The 24,460-nt window shown below is 40.1% G+C and overlaps 2 protein-coding genes across 4 annotated transcripts in view; one reads left to right on the top strand and one right to left on the bottom strand.

Moving 5' to 3' along the window:
* Positions 1–63: 63 nt before the first annotated feature.
* Positions 64–11,724, bottom strand: BCCIP (BRCA2 and CDKN1A interacting protein). The gene is made up of 7 exons (XM_075423912.1): positions 11,567–11,724; positions 8,476–8,550; positions 7,730–7,810; positions 6,438–6,530; positions 5,709–5,896; positions 4,108–4,285; positions 64–611 (listed from the first exon to the last, which is right to left on the bottom strand). The coding sequence occupies exons 1-7, from the start codon at positions 11,687–11,689 to the stop codon at positions 441–443; spliced, it is 909 nt and encodes a 302-aa protein (XP_075280027.1). The 5' UTR covers positions 11,690–11,724; the 3' UTR covers positions 64–440.
* The window catches only part of UROS (uroporphyrinogen III synthase), a 24,791-nt gene continuing 12,013 nt past the window's right edge, over positions 11,683–24,460 (top strand). For all 3 annotated transcript variants that reach the window (XM_075423911.1, XM_075423909.1, XM_075423910.1), the window contains exons 1-6: positions 11,683–11,791; positions 17,433–17,522; positions 18,259–18,342; positions 19,794–19,890; positions 21,661–21,735; positions 22,964–23,038. In XM_075423911.1, the coding sequence (XP_075280026.1) occupies positions 17,460–17,522; positions 18,259–18,342; positions 19,794–19,890; positions 21,661–21,735; positions 22,964–23,038 (394 nt within the window). In that variant the 5' untranslated portion in view covers positions 11,683–11,791; positions 17,433–17,459. The remainder of the gene's footprint in view (positions 11,792–17,432; positions 17,523–18,258; positions 18,343–19,793; positions 19,891–21,660; positions 21,736–22,963; positions 23,039–24,460) is intronic.

The raw sequence follows: 24,460 nt of genomic DNA, 5'->3' as shown, positions 1-24,460 counted from the left end.
TTTTAGACTGAACTATCATATACTGAACAAATATAAATAAAAGCAGCATATGCAATACACAACCACATCTTAACCCATTTAATTATTTTGAACTTTTTGGCACAAAAAGAAACATACAGAAAAACACTTTGCTTAATAAAAGGAGTTGTGTGCATTATTTTGTAACAAAAATATACAATTTAGTTTTGGTTAAAAACATATTCAGCAGATCCTCAAGTTTTCTTGTAGCACTGGGTTTTTATTGACTGGTTAATGATGACACCAAAGTACAATGAGATACAATGATGGATACTTTTAGTTGTACCACCTACTCGTCTTCTAAGCGTACGTAGGAAGCACTCGAGCAGTACAAAACCATTAACTCAATGGCCGTCTTTGGAAAATATTGTGAAGTCAGTTCTGCACCGCTGCTTTATAAAAACAATTGTTTATAGGAAAGTTCAGAGTGAGAGATAGTCTTTGAGTTTATCCATAATTGCATTAATTCCATCAGCTGGAACTATCATAACAGTCCGCAAAGGTTTCATGGGTACATCATCAAAGGACCATCTGCCGCCCAAACAGGTGTCACTTTCCTCTTGCACAGAGTAGTCAAACTTCAGAAGGGCTTTCTAAACAACAGAAATAAATGCATTAGATTTAAAATTTTTAATTAGCATGAAGATAATACACCATCTAAACAAAGTAAAAATGACACTATTATGCACATGCTTATTAAGAAGTTATTTTCTTCGCTCTCAAAAGGCTCACCAAAAAAACCTACAAGAGAATCCACTACTAAGTGCTTTAAATTATTTGCCTTTTACACAATTTATATAATTCATATTAAATTCTAAAATACTTGCTATCATTATAGTTTGGTATCAGAAAAAATACCTAAGAGGGAGGGGGGGGGAGGGAATCGATGTCCCCTGCCTATCCTTACTGTGCCTCATTTCACATGGTTTTAAGACAGCATTTCATTCCATATTATCACATTAAGAAATGCCAACCCTTAGAAGCTGTTGTGTGAACTAGCAGAGATCCTTGACCAATATCAGGCTCTTAATAGACCTTCAAGCCTGGAACAAGAGCAAACCACTAGCTGTGTAGTTTTGAGAATTAGCACATCAGCCAAAACCGAGACAAAAGGAACAGCAAGAGCATGCAGGTAGAACAGAGCCTGCAATAAGGATGACAGCTTGGTGTGGGCAACATGTGGAAGGCCTGTAGCAACAAACAGGCTCTGCTCTTTTCGTGGCCTACTCTAAAACTGCTCAGAGTCCTAAAAATTAAAGTATCTGTAAGAATATGCGGCACAGTAATCCCCTCTTTCACACACTGCCAGGAGAAATTAAATATTAAGGGGATGGGCACCAACACGAATCCTGAGCAGAATTTCAAAAGCTCTTGGAAAGCCTTGAGATGGCTGGCGCCACTGAACAACATATTTATAATGGTTGCTTCTTCAGATAGGTAGGTGTCCATATTGTGTATTATTTCTTTTCAATGATATATACTGTGCACAGATAGAACAGTCCTTTTTTATTAGCTTTGCCAGACAAAATGCCTGATGGATAAGAAAAACCTAGCTAACAAATGTTTTTAGTTCTCAAACAAGTCCGATTAAGAACTTCGAACTGAACTCCTACATCAAAAAATGTATCTAACCTTTTCCATTTGCAGGGAAAGTTCAATCCAGTTTCCTTTTACGCTTGCCATTTACTAACAGTATCTCAAGGTTGTAAATTTAATTTTGGAAGAACCATCGAAATAATTGAGTGGCTTTGCTCAAGAACAAACAATTTGTGCAATGGAGGCCCTAAACCTTTAATCAATTCCAAGTTTGGTTATAACAGAACTTTTCTTCTGCTCCCTCAATAGCATTCTAAGGAACAGCACAAAGCACAAGGAACCGACAAGTCCAGAAAGGCTTCTCTCTGTTTCACTTGGCTCTAAGTGTCTGCCTCACCACATTTAATACTATTTTATGGCAATCTAATTAACGCTATGTGTGATCAGGGAGGATATACACTCCAACACTAATTTAACACATATACATTATTAAGTACAGAGACCCACTTAATCTAATACCTTCCATCATGTTTAAAATGAATTGGTTCAAAACACTAGAAAGACTGATAAAAAGAAAAGGATGTTCAGTTTGAGTCTATCCACTTCAGTTGAAAACTATTGCAATTTCTATAAAAGCATGCAATTAGTCTTTAAAATGTCACCCAAAATAACAAAACAGAGATAAATACAAAATAGGCCTCCTAGAACATAACACCTGTGGGCACACGGGCATCACAGACTTCCGCCCTTCAGTTTTTCAGTAACACGTTTACATAGTTCGAATTCAGTTGGTAAAGCTGCTGTGGCAAAAACACAAAAAGAAAATCCCAAACTTGTTACTGCATAGAGGCTACAACAGTATTCCCTATAGCTAACAATGAATTCACCCACTTCTATTTTTCTTCCTCACAAGAAATACAATTACAGCCATATCACAGGCTCTAACGGAGAATGTCATGAATGATTACACACAGGAACCTTTGCCATTAACCATATGACTCATGTGCAAGTACTTTATCCTGTAGGCACTGCCAGAAATGAAAAATAATGGGCTCTTGACAAAGCAATGATATTGTAGAATAATATTTTTAAAGCTTTGGAAAAAAAAAAAGAAAAATTCTTTGCATCTCAAAGTACATTTTTTCTTTCATTTCCTACATCGTCCCCTCTCCTGATGTGGCTTGGGACCAGCAGAACTGTGTAGACAGGTTGCCTCAGGAAATCAGAGTAATACTTTCATCTCAGTATTTTAGCACTTTTTATTAATATACTTGCCCTGAGTAGCACAGAGACAGAAAACAGAAGTGATAGCTACTTGTTTGGATCTTTGAAAGTTTTTTGTTCTGAGCATTTTTTTAAAGTAACAGATATCCAAAAGGAAATTGATAAATCAGCTTTCCACATAATACAACGAGGACACAAACACAGAGCTTTGCGTCGGTTAAGTTTCTTGGGAAGAGATCTCAGAGAAATGCATTTAACTGCATTACCAATCCTAAATGAAGTCTCAGCAACTGTTTCCTGACACAGGACTAACCACGCAGGGGCAAGGAAAAGACATCTGTATATTTAAGTATTAACATGCATTGCAGATGCTGATTGAGACTCCTAAAACAGATTCCTCTGCATTTTTTTAAATCTTTATTCTTTTTAGGGCTTAAAGTTGTGACATGTGATTAAGTTAGAGCACCTTTGCAAGTTACTACCTGTTGTTTGAGCTGCCACTCTTGCACACCACTTGTGATGCAAATCATGTTAGGCTGAATCTCAGAGACAGATATTCAAGCTAAGGTGCACTTCTGCAGCCAGTCTTCTCTGTTCAGCCCACATTGCAATTTAACCGGTCTTTCACATTTCTTACTATTCAGGTTAAAGAAGACAACTTCACTATTTCAAACTTTTGTAAACTCGGAAGGCCTGGGACTTGCTGCTAAATTCAATATCCAGATTTATTACCATTTGTTCATCCTAAAACCGTGGACATTCCATTCACAGTATTTCAACCAGTTTGACAATTATTACATTCAATTCAATTTCTTCAGCACTGCTATACGAGTAAAGAGATGAAGTTTATTAATTCTTTGAGGCCAAGACACCGGCCTCAAGACAAAGCAATGCCTGAACTTTCCCCTGAAGTCTTTGCTTGTTTCAGGTATTCTTTGAATTTTTCCATTACCCTCATAGCACTGGAGACCCTATTGGGTAGCAGTGCTGCCACAAGCAGTCTACGCCACACCCTCTTATAGTCAGGTAAATTGTGACCAGATACAAACAACATATTGGTAAATTCATGTCAATACAGAGGATTCATTTCATAATTTGGATTTATGGATGGCACACATCTCCACAATTCTCTAAATACAAAAGGTATTGTGTTCAATACACAAAAATAGGTTGCTTTCTTACCTCTCAACACTACTCTGAAAAAACCTGGAATTAATTTAAAAGATATGTGACAATCTCTTTTTTTAAAGTCCCCCTTCAATTTAAGATGAAACACCTATTTTTGCTGATACATAAAGGAAAAAAAAAATAAAGAATCACATATGTTACCTCATAAAAGAATTCTTCCTCTGCATTTGCAAACATTAATTCCTTCTTTTGCTGATTTCTCCCTTCCCTCCTCTTAGAATTGCTCTTTGTGGCTTCTGTAAAGGTCTTGCTGATAAGAAGATAGTAGTGGCACTTTCCACAAGGTTTGTTTGTTCTCTGTGCCTCAGTCAACTCTTTCCTAAAGATAAAGAAATACTTACACATACAAATTGAAAATACTTGTTTACATACAAACCTCAAACCCTCAACAAATGTATAAGCAAATCTTATAATGTATTAGCATAAAAAGGATATTCATAGTGCAGCCTACTCTCCTACGAGTGCCGCAGAACATAAATTTTTCACATGCATCCCCAGTACTTAAACATAATATTTCCACTTTAAAACAATAAAAAATATGCATGTCTTTTCACACCTCCCAAAATAACCCTTTTTTTTTTTCCCCAAAAATCTTGTTCATGGTAGAGAGTCTGTGAAATGATTCTAAGTGCAACTGTCCTGAAAATACATTACACTATTGCTTCTATAAGATACTCTCGCCCACCCTTGTGTTAAACATGTTGTCACTGCAACACTGCAAAACCTTTAAGACAAAGAGGCTGAGACCTGAATCTGAGCTGTGGCAAGTGCTGCACTAACAGTAAGCCTCAAAGCCAGGCCTTCAAGCATTTCATTTCTTTCTTTATAAACCTTCCTGACCAACCATATCTACATATTTTCTTTCATACCAAAGTAGTAATTCTTTAAAGGACTATTTCATTGTTTAAATGAGCCATTACAGCAGTCAACTTCATACCAAAGTAGTAATTCTTTAAAGGACTATTTCACTGCTTAAATGAGCCATTATAGCAGTCAACTTCATCTGACTTCTACTCTCACCTTGCACAGGAGAAAAGAATTAAAAGAAGAAGAAATTTAAAAAAGATATCTTCATTTGATTAGAGGAGTTCCTTATCCAACACAATTTCCTGGTTCCCAACATGGCACTAAAACAATACAACACTGTACCTCAGTGGATTCATTTACTTACTGTCACCCAGCCTATGATGCAAGCCCATGAACTGGTAGCGATCAACCAGCACCTATCCTGCTTCACTCATTTACTTGAAACTAATCAAAACGCTGTGTATGGTTTCCATGCACCAGAACTCATCCACCTTGTAAGCCTGTCCCTCAATCCAAATCTTCCATTCCAGAGCCAGATAGTAACACACGAGTCGATACATTCAACTTACTCATCATCCGCATGCTATAAAAAGTTCTCACTTTTACATTTTCCTAGATCAATATGAAAATAATCTGCAACACAATGATAAACTACAATATCCACACAGGTATTTCTGCAGTAGAACAGCATATATTCTGGCATGATTTCCTCTGTCTTAACGTATAGAGCTGGAAAAGCCTAAAGATAAAAAAAATATTTCAAAAATAACCAAAGACCTTACATGATACGAAAATATTTTTTTTCTGCTCATGTCTTATTTATCTCTGTAGTATCAACTGACTTAACATAGTTCTATATACATATGATTTCTGGAAAAATATGAAGAAAAAGTGCTATTCAACATCATGTCAAGAAAAACCCCACACAAACTTACTGCAGCTGCTGGTGCATGGGCAGAGCGATCTGCGGTGGCACATTAATGAATCTTTCACTTAGTAGAAGTCCCACAGGCTTTGTACCATCATTTAGGAGCTTACTTAGTTGTTCAACTACATGCTGTTCACAGCTCTTCTCACACCGACTTAGAACCAGCTCTTTGATTTGTTCAGCACACTGTGTACCCTAGAATCAAAAGGTATATTTTCTTCATATTATAGAACAACTACATACACAAGAAAACCTTGAATGTGAACTTCAGGGGAATATTCTACAGGCCTACTGGCAATTTCCTTCACCAGTCCCTAAAGCACTGAACAATTTCTCTGAAATTATTTACCAACCCTGAAGTTAGGGGCAAACAGAAGTTCTTAACTGACAGGAACGCAGCTAGGAGCTGCAACACCAGTACACTCCACAGCAAAACTCAAAAGCTGCAAAAGATGAAAGTGAAGAAATACAAGTGGCTGGCAGCTCAGTTACCCTGGAACGACTTCTCAGACCTGGTTTTAACTCTCTGTTCCACTTTTTGCTTTATATGTGACCTTCAGCAAGTTATGCAGGACTAGATGCAAACGCAAGCTAAGTGAGACACAACTTTTAAGACCACAGTCCTCCACGGTGGAACTCAAAATCCTGATCCGGCTGTCCAGGCTTGTTACACAAGGCAGAAAAATCACATGCAGTCTCACTTATTACCGTCTAGACATTAATGACGAATACCAACCTTCCTTTCCGCTAAGTTTAAGCAGCTTATAAAACCAAAGACTTCATCATCATCTTCATCATCATCGCTACCGTCTTCTTGGACTTCTGCTTGCTATTTAATGAAAGAAAAAGCAACAACTCATATTGACATTCTATTTCCACTCTCTGCAGCAAGAAATGTTTTTCTTCCCAGAAGACGCTCGGCAGATGACAACCATCTAGGTAATCTGAACAAACACACAACCTACAAATTCTGGTTACGGTTATGAAAGTGCTGCATCACTGAATGTCTCTGTGCACTTAGAGCCAGCTATATAGAGAGCCAGGTCATGTATCTTCTACAGCACCATCTTCTGAAAGGCACTAAAATTTGATAGCTCACATATAATGAGCAGCATCTCAGTATAAAAGATGGCAATACCTTAAGCAAAACCAATTTTCTTCAGTTTCTAACGTAGGGAAATAAACCTGCAAAGTCTTATAAACCACAGAGCAATAGAGCTTTGATACAGACTGAAACAAAAAGCTCAATAAAACTCTGCAATGAAAAACTTGGGGAAAGAACTGGGGATCATGCAGTTGTAATATCAGGATCTTATTAAACTTGGGTGGAAAAACTGTTGGCACAGGACAAAAAGGGACTGTATAGCAATGATACCACGTGACATGGTACAACCATTGTGATAGCACAAGGGGTGATGGTTTTAAACTAAAAGAGGGGAGATTTAGACTGGATATAAGGAAGACAATTTTTACAATGAGGGGTGGTGAAACCCTGACACAGGTTCCCCAGAGAGGTGGTCGATGCCCCATCCCTGGGAACATTCCAGGCCAGGTTGGACGGGGCTCTGAGCAACATGATCCAGTTGAAGATGTCCCTGCTCACTGCAGGGGGGTTGGGGTAGATGGCCTTCAAAGGCCCCTTCCAACCCAAACCATCCCGTGATTCTATAATTTTTGTTCTGTACCTCTGCACACTCTGAGAATGTAGGGAAATCACAAGGTCCTATTTCTTATGGAGATGGTAACAGACTTCTCCACAGCACCTACGGCATTATTACTCTACTACGCCAAAATTGAGAGAGAAAAGTGAAGCGCCTTCCATATGCAAAAAGCAATCAACCAAAATAATCAGTCAAGTTCCCTGTTTGGTTGAAAGCAGAAATTTCAGCTCCCATAGAAGAATTATTCTCAAAGCAAACCAGCAAGAAAGCGCACAAATTACACAGGCAGGATCCTGTTCTGAAAGTCTTTTGTTATTTCAACATGAAAAGTATTGTACTTCATTTACAAATGTAAATTCTGTCTTACCTTGATAATACTTCCAATATGATTCTGTTGTATTAATATATCAGTTAATTCAGCGGTGTTAACAGGAGCTTTTAGAAACAGCTGGAATATAAGAAACAAGTATTAAGAACTTTTAGGCCTGATAATGTATCATGGGCCACTCAGTAGAAAATAAAGTCTAATTTCCCTAAGTTGTTATGCAATACTGTTGCATTTTTAATTTCCAATTAGTGAGTTTGTTTATTTAACTTCCTTCAATCTAATACCGCAAAGACTAAAAATCAGCTTCCTGAAGTGCTCGCTCCTCGACCCTCCACAAGCCGGCATTCTGCAGACCTTTTGAGTTTGGTATGATCTGAATGCTTGCTGAGCATAGATTTACAACAGAAACAGCCGAAAGAAGACTGGAAGCTGCCATGTTGAACAGACACCTTACTCACTTGTCTGTTTTTTAAACGCTGTAATTTACAAAAACAACCTCCAGAAAGCTGATTAATGTGGAACGAGGTTTTCTGGGTAGCAACTAACACAATGAAGATGGAAAGATTACAGACACTGTGGAAGAACAGCCCTACAGTTCACTGGGTAAAGTTCTTGAAACCACGGTTTAGAAGGCACATGTTCACTGTGGCTGTAATTGTTTAATCTTCATGAGCTGAAGCACAGCAAAACTATGAATCAGTACAGATAACTGATGACTTTGCATAACTCTTTAGATATGATTTATTAATGGAAATATCAACCAAGCTAAGAAGAATTCAAAGTACCTGTTGTAGTAATTTCTTTATCCCATTGTAGTCATTGTCCGATATGGAATGTGCTTCAAATTCAATATTCACTTCCTATGAAGAAGTAAAATAAAGAATATCAAACATACTTGGCAAGAAGCTATATCAAAACAAAGCTAAATTGTCAGAAACTTGAAGACAAGTAATGGTCAACGTCAGAAATGGAACTTACTTCCATCTTTCACTAATCTCAGCAGTTGTTACAGTTGTCATTTCTTCTGTAATCTTTAGTGGGCATGTGTGAAACTAACCTTTTGAAACTAACTTACAAACTGTGTTGTGAACAAGCCTTTAATGCTTTGTTCCTGCAATCTGGTTCACACTATGTTTACCGTAGCCACACAGACTCTTACCACAGAGAGGCTTCATCCAGGCAGTTAAACTCTTAAAACTGCAGGATTCGAGTGTAATGCCTTGGCTAAAGACGAAGATTCCACTTTCTGAACAATGTAAGCCACTGAGCCTTACTTTTGTCACCAACGAAGACTCCTAACTCTCTCCAATCCCGTACCAAGGTCATGGTCTTCACTGTCCATTGGGCAAAGAGTCTTACTGGCTAATTTACAATGTAGAAAACAGGTATACAACCACTTTTGAGGAGGAAAAAGTACAGATCAGGTGACATACTCAGATATTCCTCTCTGGTCTATCAAAGCAAGGAAGCTCTACAGAGGCGATACATAAGTGACTTTCTTAAGAAGGGCGCAGTATTTGCTTGAGAAGCTACTTGTCTAAGAGAACAGATTGTACCTTTGGTGTATAGAGCACTCATCCCTAGCATCCAGGAACCTTTTGACCATTTTAAAATTCAAGGATCTCAATGAATGATTAAGCCAGTAAATTCTGAACAAAACACGGTTTACAGTGGTTCTGAATACTGTGCAAATCATAGCCATAAAATTGATATAAACCACCGGAGCACTAGATGTTCTAACATTGGTCTTGCTTCATGGCTTTTCCACTACGCAAAGTAACAGCCTGGTGTGAGAGTTTACAAACCTTCCATCTTTCATCTATTTAAATAAAAAAAAGGCAGATAAAGACTCATCATATATTCTGGTGTGGCCTGTCTTGCTACTGTGTGCTTATTCTTCTCCCCCTGCATTGCATCCAAAGCACAGTAAGAGCCTGCAAAGCAAGCTGTTATATGCAACAGTACTCTGCTACACACAACTCCGCAGCAGCGAGCAAAGCTCCTTCTCAGCAATCAGGCCCCCTTTGGCGATCACATAGTTGTGCTCAGATTGACAGAACTACCACGTGCCCCTTTCTATGAAGAAAATATCTGCATAAAGGAAGATATTTTCCTTTTGCCACCTGAAGGGGTAAGAGGCGAAGGGAAAGGCTAATATGGTAAAAACAAAAATGCTGAGAATTGCAGAGAAACAAACGCCCGTTAAGTACATGACTGTACAAATTTCTACATTGTACAGTTATAAAAGTTCAGTACATTTCTCTAATATTAGCAATGCACATCTTGATGTCTTATACAAGAACTGAGAGAAACTGAATCTACCTTCACATCAAGACTTCCAAAATTAAACAGATGCAATAGTGATATATCATCCCCAAAAGTCGGACGACTAAAATAAGTGTTATATTGCAAATTTTATCCAGTGCACAAACAATTGCAAATAAAACACAGCAGTGCACACCAGCGCAGGACGCACAGAAACCATCCTCAAAACCCCTGTCACTGAAGACTCAAGAAACTTCATCCACAAACACCACAATAAAAACCACCGTCCTACCAGGAATGCTGAGCACTTCTAAGGAAAAAAAAAAAAGGATTATTGCTATTAGCTTCAATTTCATAGTATCTAGACACTGGTGCAACACCTTCTATCAGCAGCAGCCCCAGTCACAAACTTCATAACCATGTCAGCTCAAACTCAATCAGTACCCGTTTCACGTGGCACATATTTCTAGCAAATGGCAGACATGCTTTTCCATCACTTTGGTATGACTGATAACACAATTAAACCTACACTTTTTATCATTCCATAGTTTTTAAAAAAGGTAGGCTTTGCCTTTTTTATTTCCTAACATAAGCTAACTAAGGCCTCGTCTATGAAAAAAAAAGATCACTAACTCGGACCGAAATCTGAGTGCAGACAACGAAGTCAGCAAAATATTTAACTTGAAATGTACGGAGTTAAAACCCACAGATACTTCTATTTTTCAACTCTTTTAAGCCCTGTGACAGCGACAGGCTGCCTCATCACCTGCAGATTTTAATAAGAGTTCAAAGTGCTGCCTCTTCCTTGCCTAGAAAGGGTGACTCCTCCCAGCGTCGTGTTTCACAACTAAATAATGCATTTTCACACATGTCCAGGTGCAGCTATAGAGAGCGAGCTCAGGAAGTAAATTAAAATTGGATGTTTCTTCTTCCCCCCCCTCCTTCTTACACGAGTAGAAAATCAGAGCAAGCCCCCTGCGTGGATTATCCCAAAATGTTTATAAATATCTGCAGGGTGGGTGCCAGGAGGATGGGGCCAGACTCTTTTCAGTGGTGCCCAGTGACAGGACAAGGGGCAATGGGCACAAACTGAAGCAGAGGAAGCTCCAGCTGAACATGAGGAAGAACTTCTTCCCTCTGAGGGTGACGGAGCCCTGGCCCAGGCTGCCCAGGGAGGCTGTGGAGTCTCCTTCTCTGGAGATATTCCAGACCCACCTGGACACGGTCCTGTGCAGCCTGCTCTGGGCGACCCTGCTTGGGCAGGGGGTTGGACTGCGTGACCCACAGAGCTCCCTTCCAACCCCCACCATGCTGTGAAGTGGCCGCCTCCAGCCCCGCACCAGGTCACGCGTGGACAGGCCCCACGCAAGGGCCAAGCCCGCACAGCCGACCGCGGCCTCGGCGATTCCAACACTAAAACCCCCCCCTCCCCGACAGCCCCGTCAGCCCGGCTGCTCTTTCCCAGCGTTTTACACCGTGTTTTAGCTACCAGCGCGCAGGGTTAAGGCTCCGGAGGGCGGCAGGGGATGACGGAGGGGGAGGGGGGGTGCCGAGGCCCGTGAGGGGAGGGCGCGCGCAGGCGGTGGGAGGGTCCGGGCTTCCCGCGCTCACCTTATCGATCCTCTCCTCCTCTTCCTCCTCCTCCTCCTCAGAGACCGACTCCGAGTCCGACTCCGAGCCGCTCTCCGCGGCCGGGGGCTGCGGCCGGGCCCGCCGCTTGGCCGGCGTCGCCATGCTGCCCCTGCGCGCAGGCGCCCCGCAGCCGGAAGGAAGGGAGCGGCCTGTGGCGGGCGCGGTGCCTGCTCGGGGCGGCCCGGCCGCCGGCCCTGCGCGCAGGTGAGCGCCGGGGGGAGCGCGGCCCTGCGGGGCACCGGCTGCCGGCGTGTGGTGACCGCAGCGCGGCGGAGCTCCCCGGCGGGAGCCGCGTGCCTGTCCGGGGGAAATGGCGGGGAGAGGCGAGAGGGGCCTGTGGGGAGCGCGGAGCCGGGGGCGGGACGCGTCCCGGGCCTGCCCTGCTGCCCCACCGTCTGCTGAAAGGGAAGAAATAATTCTGCCGTGCGGCAAGCGGCCGCCCGTTGCCAGCAGCCTCTTCCTTGGCCCGCGTCTGTCGGGGCTGTCAGGGACAGCGGTGTCAAGGCGGGACGAGCAAGGGGTGGAGGGCAGGCTGCCCAGGGAGGCTGTGGAGTCAGCTTCTCTGGAGATATTCCAGACCCGCCTGGACGCGGTGCTGTGCAGCCTGCTCTGGGTGACCCTGCTTGGGCAGGGGGTTGGACTGGGTGACCCACAGAGGTCCCTGCCAACCCCGACCATTCTGTGATTTCTGTGACAGTGCTGGGGCCTGGGAGCCTGTCCCGAGCAGCTATCGCTCGAGTCACATTCCCGAAAGCCAAATTCAGAAGGGAATCAAGTGCTGACTGCTTGCTTGAAAGATTAATTCCCTGGCTGGTTATAGATAATTCCAGACAAGCGAGCGGCAAAGGCAGCGAGGTGGAGCGTGGTAAACACAATGCGAATATGTTCGATAGAAAACATCGGTCAGGAAAAGGTGTTGAAAAATCCGCTGTTAGAAGTGGCTGTCAATATTTCAGCCTCATTCATGCGGACCGTGTGCCACTGAAGTTTCAGTGTCTAGTTAATGAAGGAAGGTGGGTGTTAATGAGGTCATTTGAAGAAGAGGATCGGGCGTTTGCTGTTGCCAGGCGGAAGAAGTGCAAGGCACAGGGCCTGGGATGTAATTCCGCTTTTATAAATACAATCCAAATAGGCGAGCATTTGCATGTCCCTTTAAAGTATCAAACATGTCTGCGTTTATTCTTTTTATTATTATTTTTTTATAATTTATTATTTTTTAAGAGCTGTGTCTGCTCCGGGGGTGCTTAGGTCACTGCCAAAATACGGATACTGATACACGGGGAAAGAATTTAGTGTGGAAAAAGATGTAGTGGCAAAGTCCTTTACTGCTGCAGTGAGACTCCTGTGTGGGGCTACAATCTGTATCTATACACCATTTTCCGTTTTGGTTTTGAAACTGTATCAGTTAAGAATGACACTAATTACTAACATTGCTTTTGGTAAAATCCGTGATGTAGTAGAAGGGTCTGAGTCCTTTGCTGCTCCTGTGGATTGCTGTGTCAAAGGACCAGTTTTGTTGTTGAGCTTTGTGACATAGAGACCCAAATAGCAGGTAGTCTTCTCAAATCTGTTCTTTGCTGTTGTTGTTGTTACTTGATGAGATGTATATTACATGATCTGTGAATCCGGTAGATTTCTGAACCGTGCTTCATGGCAGCCTTACAGGTAGGCTTTTTTTTCTTCTCCGGTTATTAAACCCACGTAATTCTACTAAAAGAATATTGGTAAGAAATGCATAGCATCAGAAATCCTAGCCCAGGGATTTTTAGCAGTTTTTTAAAAATCATATCTCAGTAATGTCTTACAATTCATCTCCATTTATGTTTGTGATGGAACAGACAATTCCCTTTGCATCTGATAATCAGACCTTCTTGTGTGACCCATTCAGTAGCCTGTAAGAAGAATAGTATTAGAAAAGTTTAATATATTTTGGAGCTCTCAGTGTCACTTAGCAGCAAGAAACAAAAAGACACATTTATTTCTTGTTACCAGCTGTCTTCTATATTAAAGATAGTTTGCAGTTAGTCTGAGGACAGGTGAAAGTTCAGTGACCTGCAGAAATGTTCTTTCTGTACAGTGTTTTATATAAAAACTCTGCAAAGGTGTTTTTTTTAATATGAGAGGGTATTGCTCATTTTTACTGTACTAATATCAGAGACCTAGAAATACAAATTTTACTCAGCTTTATATTTTAATTGAAGGCACAAGGATGTTGAATTTTACTGTGTGATGGTGTGAATGGGAAGCATTTCAATTATGTCTGTAAAGATAGTATTCTGAATATACAATGTGACCTAAAATTACCCTTCGTCTTAAGTAAGTAATGTAGACTGAGAGAAATAGCACCAAACTGGTTTTAGCCTTCAGTCATGATGTAATGCCTCAGACACTCCAGTCACTCTTGTAGTTTGTTATCAGAGCTAATTGGATGGTTCCCAAACCAACCTCAGACTAATACAAGTTTTTCTTCATCTTTTTGTCTGTGTGCTGAAGACAGAAAATCTGTTGTCCTCTGATTAGCTGTTTGCAAGCCTAGTGGGTTTTAAATGGTGTTTTTTTAACGTTTGAAGAACAATCTTTGCAGGGATGGTGGTGGTGCTCAGGCAGACAAAGTGCTTGTTTAGTGAGCCAAAAGTGGGTGCATAGCATCATCCTACAAACAAAGACTTGGCAGTGTGAAACTTAATAATGTTATTCATACACATTCTCTTTTCCAGATGCAGATTGAGCACTGCTGGACTCTGCTGAAGTCCATTTGTTGTTCTAAACAGAAACTTTTTATGGCTGTTTAGAAGTTTGTGCATACCTGTCTTGATTAAATATATAATATAGAAGATACAATTTATAGATAGGTAAAATATATCTATATATTGTAAGTACTTCCCTCAGAGTACATCAAAAATTACCGAAGATGCTGAATGTCCTATGTATGTGCTTTCTCTTAATACTCTTTGATTCTATAGGAATGTTTGTCAGGGTTCTTGACTCTTAGATTTTTTAAGAGTTTTAACTTCTTCACCCACTGAATATGTATTGGCATATATTTTGTTTGAGAATGTGCTCCGGTGTGTTGGTCCCTCTTTGGGATCTTGTCTGCCTTCTCCCCTGCCTGCCCTTTGAAGTGGCATTTTGCCCCCGTTCCCAGCGATGTGGTGGTGGGACACGCTTTCTGAGGAAGTGAGTGTGGGTGGGTTGCACTCACAGTGTCGGGCACGAGGACCTGGCATCTGGACATGGGTACGTTCCACCAGTTTTCATTTGGTCACACCTGTCACCAGGTCTGGGTGAACCTGTCTGAACCCCGCAGGCAGGAAGAACAGAGAGGTTTATGGCTGTGGAAAAAGAGACTTAATTTTTTCAGCAGTGAAACCGAAAGCACTCAGAGGGTAGTTGAGATCAAAATACCTGTTATTCATGAATGCACAAACTTACAGATTCACTAGGTCAAATTTGTCTTACGCTGGACGCTTGCAGAGCCTTTTTGGAGTCGATAAATGAGCTGCCTTCTGGCAGAATCGAAACTAAGCCAGTGGCTTCTAGAAGCGCCAGGGCTGTGCAGTCTTGCTCTTTTTACAAGTGAGCCAGATGGCCGAGTCCAAAATACAGCTTGTATGATTTCTTTGTGGAGGAGACAGCTAGGTAATTGCATCTTCATGTAGTTCATGATATTTTATGGCTTTGTAATTATTCCTTGGTTTCAGTATATATTTTGTACGCAGGATCTGAACAAAATAATTTATTTGATTATCGGAAGTCACCTTGTTAAGCATGGATGTTTACCCATTTCTTATTGTTATTCGTTACTTGACACAGTAATAAGGCATAGGATGGGAAGTTAATTCATTTCCAACTACCTAAAGTAATTAATTAGAAGTCTGCATTCCCCAGGTGTACCTGAATTAACTCTCTCATGTCATCTAGGGGTTTGTTTACAATTCTTTTGGAAATTGCTCTTTCCAAAAAGTATTATTGTCTTGTATTACACAATTTGGAAGGATTTTGCATTTTTTTCCTTACATTTATGTTTTGATGACTTCATAATGTTGTTAAATGTTATATAGTTCGGAAATAGGAAGGTGTGGTAGATTAGAGTTAACAGCATTTTTCGTGATGCTGTTAGACTTTAAGACTACCAGTAGAAATGTAAGTATCATACTTAGAGCATAAGCACTGAAAGCAGAGTTACAGTAAAGATTGTTAGTAGCATCAGTATCAGAACAACAATCTGTATTACAGAACTGTACTACTGAACTGTGTGCAAACTAGATTTTTATAAGAATGTCAGTTTTTTTCAAGTGAAGACTGTTACAGTGTTAAAGTGACTGAGAAAAGTCGCTCAGCCCTACCTCCTTCAAGCTACCAGCAACTGGATACTCAAGAGTATTTGGGAGTCTGACTCTTGAAAGCCAAGGATGGGATCTATGTTGGCACTTGCTGTAGTTTGAAATCAGCAAGAATTACAATTTCTGAGGATACAGCCCTCGACAAAGTCCTTGTTTCTTTTTCTGTGTGTGCTTTTAATCATTCCCTTTGACCTCCCTGGCTGTGGTGTTTCAGAACTGCAAAGCCCCCCACTTCCCTTTGTGTCAATTTAGAGTGCTGGAAGTCTTGTGGAAGTAAGCGCTTTCATGTCTAATGGTAAGATGTTCAGAATCAAGCATCACAATCATGACACCATATTTTAAAACCTAGATTAAAAAAAGAAAGTTAAGAATCCATCAAATTAACGTAGTGTCACTGTCGGATATCGAGTTCCTGGGGGTGGTGCTTTGGGTGCCCTTCTCGCCACCTGCATTTCGCAGTGCTTCTGGCTATCGATGAATGTGTGACACGGAGCTCTGGTTATTTGTGCCAGATCCTGGTTTGCCCGGTGCTGTCTAAAGCTGCCTTTTCTCTTTCCATTTTTGTCTGAACAGGTTTTTTTGTCTTTTATCAAGTTTTGAGGATTTCGATGCATGTCATGAAAATGAATAAAATTTAAGATGTTGTGTACATATGAATATTCATAATTATTATAAAGAGAATTTGCTACTATGTAATGTATCAGGAAAGTAACACATAGCTAAGTAAGGTAAATGTGCAGTTAGAGAATGGATTTCTCTTTGTTTGTATTATTGCGTTTGTTTACTTTGATACTTGGTACATTTGCTTATGCATTGCAACAGACTTTGAATGCAGCACCAAAGTCAACTTTTAAGGAACTGAGAACTATCATCTTCCATTTTAATGGCAGAATATATTTTTTCAGTCTTGCTTTGTTTACTACAGAGACATCAAAGAAGGCATATGAATATTATATATATTATTTTCATATGTATAAATATGTGCGTATATATACATACATATGTTGGTATTTTTTAAAAAAACCGAAACACTGCCCTGCACGTTTTCCGCCATGAAAAGGGTGAGACCATAAATGAAGGCAAAGAAGTTATTTGATCCATAAGCCCTTGCATACTCATTATGGTGAGCATAGGGTGGAAACTAGCATAGAAATTAATAGAGTAAGTAAGTACAGACAGAAACTTATTATGTTGCTGAACATGATTGCACTGTAGGGTTTGTTACTTCTTTTACAAAATATTCTCCTTTAAAATGTGTTCTCCTTGATGGCTTTCATTATAGTTCCTCCCTTAAGCAGTATTATCTAAAGGCAGCATGCTGTTTGTCGGTCTTATCAGGGTGGATATTCATGCCCAGAGAATGTACGTTAACTGCTTACTCATTGTGTGGAGTGTAGCGCAATTGTTAGCAATCCGTTTCATTGAAGCTGAGCTATTAAGGTCACTGTTCAGTAGAAAGTCCTCTAGATCTAATTTAGATAAATTCCCTTATTGTATTTCAGAGTTCTTTTGCAGTTATTTGGTAAACAATGAAGGTTCTGTTGCTGAAGGATCCCAAAGACAAAGATTCAGGACCAGATCCCTATATTAAAGTGAGTAAACTTTTCAAAAAAGTAAACAATAGTGTCACTTCACTGTTAAATAGTAGTATCATGTGTTCAGCAAGATAGATGAATGTAACTGTTTCAGCTGAAAAACGTGCTTAATCAGTATTAGGAGTGCATGTCTGAACTTCTGCTAAGAAAAAAGTATGCTAGAAAATGTACCGTTACTGAAGAAATTACTCTTGTTATGGGGCATTCGTACTGGATTCACTGTTAAAACTGTCAGCGAAGTACTGATATTAAAAATTTTTATTGTAAGTAATTATTATGGATTACGTTCATATGGATAGAATTAAGATTACAAAACATGTTAGTTGTTTTACTGGAAATGTAATGTGAAATAGAGGTTGCCTGCTGCTGTGGTCCTTTCTGCTGTTGCCTTTAGTCATGTGAGTGGGACTTGCTCATAAGAGCGGTTCTAAATTACAGAGATGTACAGGAATATTTGCAAGACGAGGTGATCGTTTGTCACTCGGGAGGTCAGAATTATGTGCTGGTTTACTCTGTAACTATGCAGTAGCCGTGTAGGAGGCCTCAGTTCCACAGCTGTTTGTGTAGTGTTACATTCTAATTCTAAATAACTAACAAAACCAAACTAGATTCACTAGTAAAAGCAAATAAGATGCCTTTGTGTTTTACTTTAGTAAAAAGAAATATTTGTGCTAACTTAGTCAGTTCTTTGAAAAAGAAAAAACTACTGTTTGAAATATACCTTTTTTGATAGGAATTAGGATTATATGGATTTGAAGCAACTTTGATTCCAGTTTTGTCATTTGAATTCATATCTCTTGAAAGCTTATTTGAAAAGGTAAGTTTTAAATTATTTCAGTTGTCTTATTTTCAACAGAATTTGGGCCGTGGTTGCCAAGATGCCGTGTCTTATCATAGAATCATAGGTTGGAAAAGACCTCTAAGATCATCAGGTCCAGCCATCACCCTATCACCACCATGTCTGCTAAACCATGTCCGGAAGTGCCACATCTACACATTTTTTGAATACCTCCTTTGATTTAACTCCATTCACCACCACTCTGCGCTCGGCCATCCAGCCGGTTCTTTATCCAGCAGAGAGTACACCCATCCAGACCATGGGCAGCTGGTTTCTCCAGGAGGAGGCTGTGGGGAACAGTGTCAAAGGCCTTATGAATGTCCAGGTAGACAACATCCACAGCCTTTCCCTCATCACTAGGTGGGTCACCTGGTCGTAGGATGAGATCAGGTTGGTCAGGCAGGACCTGCTTTTCATGAACTCATGCTGGCTGGGCCTGATCCCGTGGTTGTCCTTCACATGCTTCACATGCTCAGTGAGCACACTCAAGATGAACCGCTCCATAATCTTCCCCGGCACCTAATGCCCTTTGTGGTATCTCTTTTTGTGTTTCTGCAGACACGGTTGTATACAATACAAGGTTGTGTACAGCACAATACAGATCAAGTAGGTTCCCCATACTTGTTAAAGATTTTAGTTGGTCAGATGGAATTCACACTTAGATTGATGGACTACAGATAGTCACGGGTATTGTGGCGTTTTCTCACAACAAAAAGTTAGAAAACTGTAGTGACAACTGACGGTAGCCTGAGGTTCAGCCTTATACTGTAGTAAAATTGTGTACTGCATCTCCTAGTTACTTGGAATAAAATTACATAGTCAGTGTTCTCTTTCTACTCTTTCTTCAATGTAAATATTTCACTTTAAAATGTTGGAAAGACTTTCCAAAGGAGGTTCCCTTTGTCGGCAATCTCCAGCAGCAGTGAACTTTATTAGGTGTTTGAATATATCATGATCTACATTAGCAAGTGATCCAAGAACATTTTTCCTTTCTTTGCACTGATCTTTGAGAGCCCATTAGTAATCTTAGCTGTTCTTTGAGGGGTGGGGGGCAAGGAGCCCTCTGAGTAGTACCCTCTGTGTTACTACTTGGAATAATGGTTCATTTCTCTTGGATGAATTTGTAAGTACTTCCCATGTTGTTTGCCCATCCTTCCAGCTCATTTCAGTGACAGGAATCCTTGTCCATTCCTGCAGATTCTCAGAATGAATATAACCTCTGCAAGTTTTGTTCTGAATTTGAGATTTGGTTTACATTTCTCTTATAAATACTCTGCCTGCCAATAGTAATGAAATATTTGCCCATTTCAGTTTAGACATTTATTGAAGCTGTTCTGTTCTTCACAAGATTATAAAGAATCGGTCAACTTAATTTTTAAATTTATTTACTCTTTTTTTATTTACTTCTTAAATTTACTGTTTATAAATAGCTTTCTCATCCAGAATGTTATGGAGGCCTAGTTTTTACCAGTCCAAGAGCAGTAGAAGCCATCAAGATATGTTTAAAAGAGAACAGTAAAAATGATGGTAAGTGTATACCAAGGAAGTGCACTCCTTGGTCTTTCTGTTTCAGTATTTTGTGAAGTCTGTAATTTGATTTCACCCACCAGTTGATGTTCGGAGTATGTCTTTTTTAAAAACTCTTTATCTCATAGTTCTTTTGGCAACATAAAGGCCTCATGCTAAATCGAGCTTTTAAAGGTTGCGTTTTCCACACTTCTGCTCTTGTTAAAAATGAAAGGAAAGAGCTTTTGGTGCAGATTACTAATTAGTGTGAGCTTATTCAGATGTGGCTGTCTCGTGCATAAGGAATATTTTGCTGCAGTGCCTAGTTTCGCTTACTAACTACTTTCCTCACTTAAAGGGAGGAGCATGGTATAGAAACTGCCCACTGCTACGGCTGTGCCTATGTAATTTATATGAAGTCTTACAGACAAAGAGATTTCTCTGTCTTGAATATAAAATTTCTCAAGTGAATTAAGCATTGGCTAAAAAGCTGTGAAGAAATGTTGACGCATAAAAGGCAACAGATTAGCTGAGAGTAAGAATCCTGCAGAGTGCTAAATAGAAATGACCCTACCAATGCTCTATCAAGTCATTGTAAACTCTTCCAAATTCTTAAGCTAAGTGATAACTTCTGGCTTGGAGTTGCTCCGCTTACTTAGGTACACTTCAGTTGTTTTAGGACTTTAACTGCTCCATATTTGGGCTGTAGTCCTACTAATCAAGGTGCAGTGACTAAGGCTACACTCTAGAGTAAGCAGTAAATACGCTGAGGCGATAGGCTTATTTTAGCATTTTCGACAGCAGAGGGCTACATTTTAGGATTGCTGGCCAAATGTAGTCTCTTATCTAGAGTTCATTCCTAATCTAGATTAGGACTTTTGGGAGCTGCTGAAATACGTATTTTAATGAATAATATGAGTATTTAGTTCCCATTTGAGGTCCTTTCAAAGCTAATCAGTACTTATCTTTTTACATCTTTAGAATAGTCTCCTCTGATTTTTTTTTTACTGTTGCTGTAGTTTCTGTTTCTAATTTTTGTTTTTCAAGAATACTAGAAAGGAACTCAGTGTCCTATATTGTACTGTTTTAAGTCAAGATAGTAAAAGACTTAGCCTGTCTATTTTTGACCCATTAGGATTTCAGGCATAGGGATCAGGTAGCTACATCTGAGAAGTGTAATCTATGACATACTTACTGCCTGAAAGAGGAAAATCAGTTCCTGGTAATTTTATTTTGGTCTCTGGTTCATTCTATTTCTGAGCTGGTACCTTATTTTTTGTCTATGTTTAAAATATGATCAGTTTCTATATTTTTCTTGTATAAGAAAGAGTTGCTTTATAGAGTACTGTAGTGCATGGATGTAGATTTTTACCTTTTGCCTAAGCCTCCAGTTTTAAACCACCAGGTTTTATGTCTAAATCTCCCTTTGTCCTATGTGCTGTTTTTTCCTATGAGTTTTGATGCTTTTTTAAGTTCTTAATGCCAAAATACAAATGTACATTGCAAGTTGCGTGCAATCTGCCATAGAGCAAGTGTGCATTAAAAATGCTACTTAACAAAAGCAGCTAAGAACTGTTTACTCAAATTAAGCTTTTACAAACATGACTGCTATTTACACAATGAAAAAAATACATTAAAAATTCATTTTGTACCTCCAGATTTGCTGAAACATGTAGTGGAGTATTAGTTATTATTGTGTTGCTGTATTTGTAGATTAAACTGAAGTCCGAATACTCATTTAGCATTCATATTTTGTTGCCACGTGCTTAAATTTAATGTAATGTTTTTCAGCCTGGTCAAAATCTCTTAAACAAAGATGGAATACCAAACCAGCGTATGTGGTAGGAAAAGCTACAGCTTCTCTAGGTAAGCTGTGGTTTAAAGAAAGAAGCCGTAGATAAATATGTCTTACATTGTAAGTACAATTTTTGGAGTATTTGCTGCTATTCAACGGTGCTCAGAAAAAAATATAGGTAAGTGTTATAAATAGATAATTAGAAAAGTAGGAAATTATATACACATTAGAAATATATGGGCTTTGTTCATCTAAGGATCTAGGTTCTGTTTTCTCATTACTTTGATTGTAATGTGATGGTAACTACTTTAAGTATTTGGCCAAAAATGACAAAAACGCTTTGTTCTTCATTTGCATGTGTTTTTTTTCATTCACTTTGAAATTGAAATTGGATTAAGAGGATTAGAACATGATTGTCTGAGATTGTACGCAGTGTAGTGCACTGGCCCTTCGTTCCCTCGGTGTTCCTTTGAGGTGTTTGCCAGACAGAAGTCAGCAGTATGCATCTCATTGACTTCAGTGGGTCAGCTGCTTTGTTTGTCTTGGCACTGGTTTTGATCTGATGCAATATATATTTCATGTACGTAACAAAAATGCGATGTAGATTTTAGTTTGTGAAAGCCTTTCTTGTTATGAAGTTGCACTGTGGCTTTGGCTTCCACTGCACCGCACAGGAAACATGATGAAAAGCATTTGAGAATTTTAAGTGTCTTGAGGTTTTTCTGCTTCTTGTCCAGAAATAATTGGGATAAGAACTGGCATACTTTTTCAGGCAGGCTGGTAACGACACTGGATCACCAACCGGTGATGCCTAACGAGCGTCTTGAATCAACCAAGTCCCAAATGAGTTAACTTCGCAGGGGTTCTTCTTATCCCTACTTACCTGCTTAAATAAGAGCAGTGTTCTGCTCTTGGGTTTTCCAATAGGGTTTCAGCCTTCACTACAGAGAACAGCGATGCACTCACTAGCTGCAACCAAACCATGCCAGGAGCTGCAGCCCCTTCAGCATAGTCAGACCGTGCTTTCTGTTTCACCACCCCAGGTATGAGAGTTTAACAACTCTCCAAAACAGCTATCCCCAGGATTCTGCTGTTGTCCTTTTTTTTAATCTGTGTCTTTCCAAATCGAATTTTTCATAGCGCGTTACTACTTGAAGTGCTCTGAGTTTTTGCTTTTCAAAGAAGCATTTGTGTGCTTGGATCCACTTGTGTCTCCCTTTTCAACCCATGTTTCTGGGATGGTAAATCTGAATTGTTCTTACGAATTTCAGTGTCTGTCTTTGTTACTTCTGCTTACAGTGGAAGAAATTGGCCTTACTCCACAAGGAGATAAGTCTGGAAATGCTGAAAAGTTAGCTGAATATATTTGCTCAAGTAAGTATCTAGAATTTTCTACTTAAATTAAGCTAATGTACCTTCCATTGTTTGAGAATTTCCTGTGAATAAAATCGAGTGTACACTGAAGCAGAGAAGTATGTGCCGCATATATCTCTCAAATGTAAAACCTGTGAATTCAGCTTCTGGGAACGTGGGTGATATCTCTAAAAGATGACTAAAAATAGTTTGAAATACCTGTACAAAATACTAATTCACATGAAATCTTAGACTCTGTGATTAATTAATAATACTATATGACCCAGTAGACTTTACTAAAAGGCCAGAGCTGTAATGGTTGGAAATTGCTGCTTAATCATACGATTTAAATGGTGGTGACTGCAGGTGTGCTGGTTCTCCGTGAACTTCAGCTGACCTGACTTTCCTTGCTTCAAAGCAGTTGATGCTGGGGTTTTTTCACCGTGCTGTAGTTCAGAGTAGCTAAGGGGAACTCCTTTCCTCGGGATGAACATGTGGTTTCAGGGGAATCTGTTTCTCAGCACCACAGGAGAGTGGTTTCAAAGCAGTTGTAGAAAGGGTTGGTTAAAATGATGGCTGATGTTTTGTTTAAACTTTTTTTTATGGTTAAAGCTGCAATGCTGATCAGTTTGCTGCTTCTAAATGTGTGATCGGATTGCTGGGTAACTTGAAATGTCTAGTTAGGGTGCTTCCCCTTTTACTGTAATTTGTCAAAATTTCCAATAGTAATAAGAAACATTTTTAGGCTTAGGGGCTGGTTATTTTTTCAGTGGATAGGTCAATACAAGCTGTGAAGAAAGAGGCTGTGTTTTTGTACAGCCTGGGTTATAGAAGAACTTGGGTGAAGAGTGTCGTAAGCAAGAGCTGCCAGTGCAGTGCGTTTGACCTCGGAGCTTCTGACGCATGTGGGAACCCCGTCACTCGGGTGCATGCTGCCTTCAAAGGGTCCGTCTGAGTATCCACTGCGAGGAACAGTTATCAAAAGAAGTCAGCAGAGTTAGTCCCCAAGCACTCTTGCTAAAATAATCTCTGTACCAGGTAAGAATCACGCCTAAGGCTCAGTATCTCAGCAGCAACCTCTTTGCTGGCAGATCCCTCTCAGTACTTGTACGTGGCCTGGATACATCCCTGCTCGTCTGAGAAAGCAGGGGGCTGTGTAGTGGAGCCTCACAGCAAAATTAGAGGGCAGCTCTCAGTCTGATAACAGAGGTCTAGCCTTCGCTGAAGGACTTTCTGCCCCAAATTTAAAAAGGGAAACAGAAACCTTCATCTAGAGGCTCGTGCAGTGTCCAGTAATTGAACAGAGGCTGCCCAACGCTTCGAAAAGCCACGTTGATCAGCCAGTCAGGGTAAATAGTCTGCCTTTGGCTAACGCTAGCCAGAGAAACAAATGACCATCCGTGCAGTGATTCTAGATGTTGGATGACTTACTGTGTCTGCTGG

Source organism: Opisthocomus hoazin, chromosome 6, assembly GCF_030867145.1.
Source record: "Opisthocomus hoazin isolate bOpiHoa1 chromosome 6, bOpiHoa1.hap1, whole genome shotgun sequence".
In the NCBI taxonomy this organism is placed as follows: domain Eukaryota; kingdom Metazoa; phylum Chordata; class Aves; order Opisthocomiformes; family Opisthocomidae; genus Opisthocomus; species Opisthocomus hoazin.
The sequence above is the reverse complement of the archived record's forward strand: the minus strand, read 5'-3'. Positions and strand labels throughout refer to the sequence as shown.

Bases quoted from the DNA above. Each gene is read 5' to 3' on its own strand.
- BCCIP (XM_075423912.1), bottom strand. From the start codon at position 11,689: ATGGCGACGCCGGCCAAGCGGCGGGCCCGGCCGCAGCCCCCGGCCGCG. The intron at 6,531-7,729 runs GTAAGACAGAAT...TTCATTAAATAG, and splicing joins ATATTGGAAGTATTATCAAG to CAAGCAGAAGTCCAAGAAGA. The intron at 612-4,107 runs GTAACATATGTG...TCTGTTGTTTAG, and splicing joins AGGAAGAATTCTTTTATGAG to AAAGCCCTTCTGAAGTTTGA.